At 55.5% G+C, this 1,234-nt stretch overlaps 1 protein-coding gene across 2 annotated transcripts in view; it reads left to right on the forward strand.

Annotated features, from left to right (window-relative positions):
* RGS9 (regulator of G protein signaling 9) overlaps window positions 1–531 on the forward strand; it is a 70,182-nt gene extending 69,651 nt beyond the window's left edge. For both annotated transcript variants that reach the window (XM_006146755.2, XM_006146756.2), the window contains exon 19: window positions 148–531. In XM_006146755.2, coding sequence (XP_006146817.1) covers window positions 148–298 — 151 coding nt within the window. In that variant the 3' untranslated portion in view covers window positions 299–531. The remainder of the gene's footprint in view (window positions 1–147) is intronic.
* Window positions 532–1,234: the final 703 nt, after the last annotated feature.

Genomic DNA, 1,234 nt, shown 5'->3' on the forward strand with positions numbered 1-1,234 from the left:
AGCAGGAAAATCTGACTCTCCAATCACAGCACACACAGCTTTTGGTCAAGGCACCTGGGGTGTTGATCTTTCCCGGGGTGTCGGGATGCCTGGGAGACGTGTCCCTCCTGCCTGTCTACATTACCTGGTGTCCTTTTGCACCTGAAGCTTTTTCCAGATCAAGATGGATGTGCCTATGGAGAGCGGAACGTGCCTGGTGGACTCAGAGGACGTCGGGACGGGAGAGTCGGGAGACCGGGCTGTAGAAAAGGAGGTCATTTGCCCCTGGGAGAGCCTGGCGGAGGGGAAAGCAGGCTGAGCCAGGAGCCATGGACCAACCAGGAAGATGCTCCCAGCAGACGCTGCTGGGTGGGGACGTGGTTTCAGCCAAGCGCATTAAGATGATGCTGGAGGGCTGTGGAAAGGAGCGCTCTGGCTGGCTCCCAGTGGCCACATCCCCCTCCTCCCGACCCTCCCTCCCTGGGGCAGGAGAAAGGCATGTGGATCAGAAGACTTCCCCTGCTGCCTTAAAACCGATAAAGGTTAACTTGTAATGGCTTGGAATGTTAATGTGCGTCTGGTTTATTAGCTATGGTAAGCCATTATTTATGAGTTAAATTCAGCCTTCTCCAGTTTCCAGGACAATGAGTCACTTCCAAGAGCTCACTCCCTGTCTACATGAATTTGTAGATAGTGCTTTCATCAACTGAAGTCCCTCCTCCTGCAGCCACGGGGAGGCCCGGGGTGTGGCATCTCACAGGAGGGGGCTGGGGAGCGAAGCTCACTGGATGCCAGGTGCATTGACTCAGATCCTCCAAGAAGCAGCTGCCAGGATGGGATTTGTTGGGGGAAACACCTGTGTTTTGTGGAGAATAAAGGGTGGAAACTGGAGAAGACAGGAGAGGGGGGCTCTAGATCATCGTTCTGACCTCTGGGGAAGCAGAAATGAGCAGAGAAAACCTCAGATGGCAGTGCAGCTCCGAGGACATTGTAGCCAGCCTGCTGCAGTGTCCTCGAGTCGAAGTCACTGTCAGAGGAGTCCTGCATCTCCAGGAAATGTTCCTGCATCGACACCCCTGCTGTGCAGGGTCCCTGTCTGGGTGCTCCTATGGGCAGCCTGGCCCGGCATGAACATGCCGTTGGATCTGAGCTTCAGCTGGAAGGGCAGTCCAGACGTACCCTGTAGTCGGAGTGCCGAGAGAGCACGCAAGTCCTCATCTGCACAGGCCAGAGAGCACTTTGGAAGTTTGAGCCT

This window comes from Tupaia chinensis, unplaced genomic scaffold, assembly GCF_000334495.1.
Source record: "Tupaia chinensis unplaced genomic scaffold, TupChi_1.0 Scaffold000187_1, whole genome shotgun sequence".
Lineage (NCBI taxonomy): Eukaryota > Metazoa > Chordata > Mammalia > Scandentia > Tupaiidae > Tupaia > Tupaia belangeri.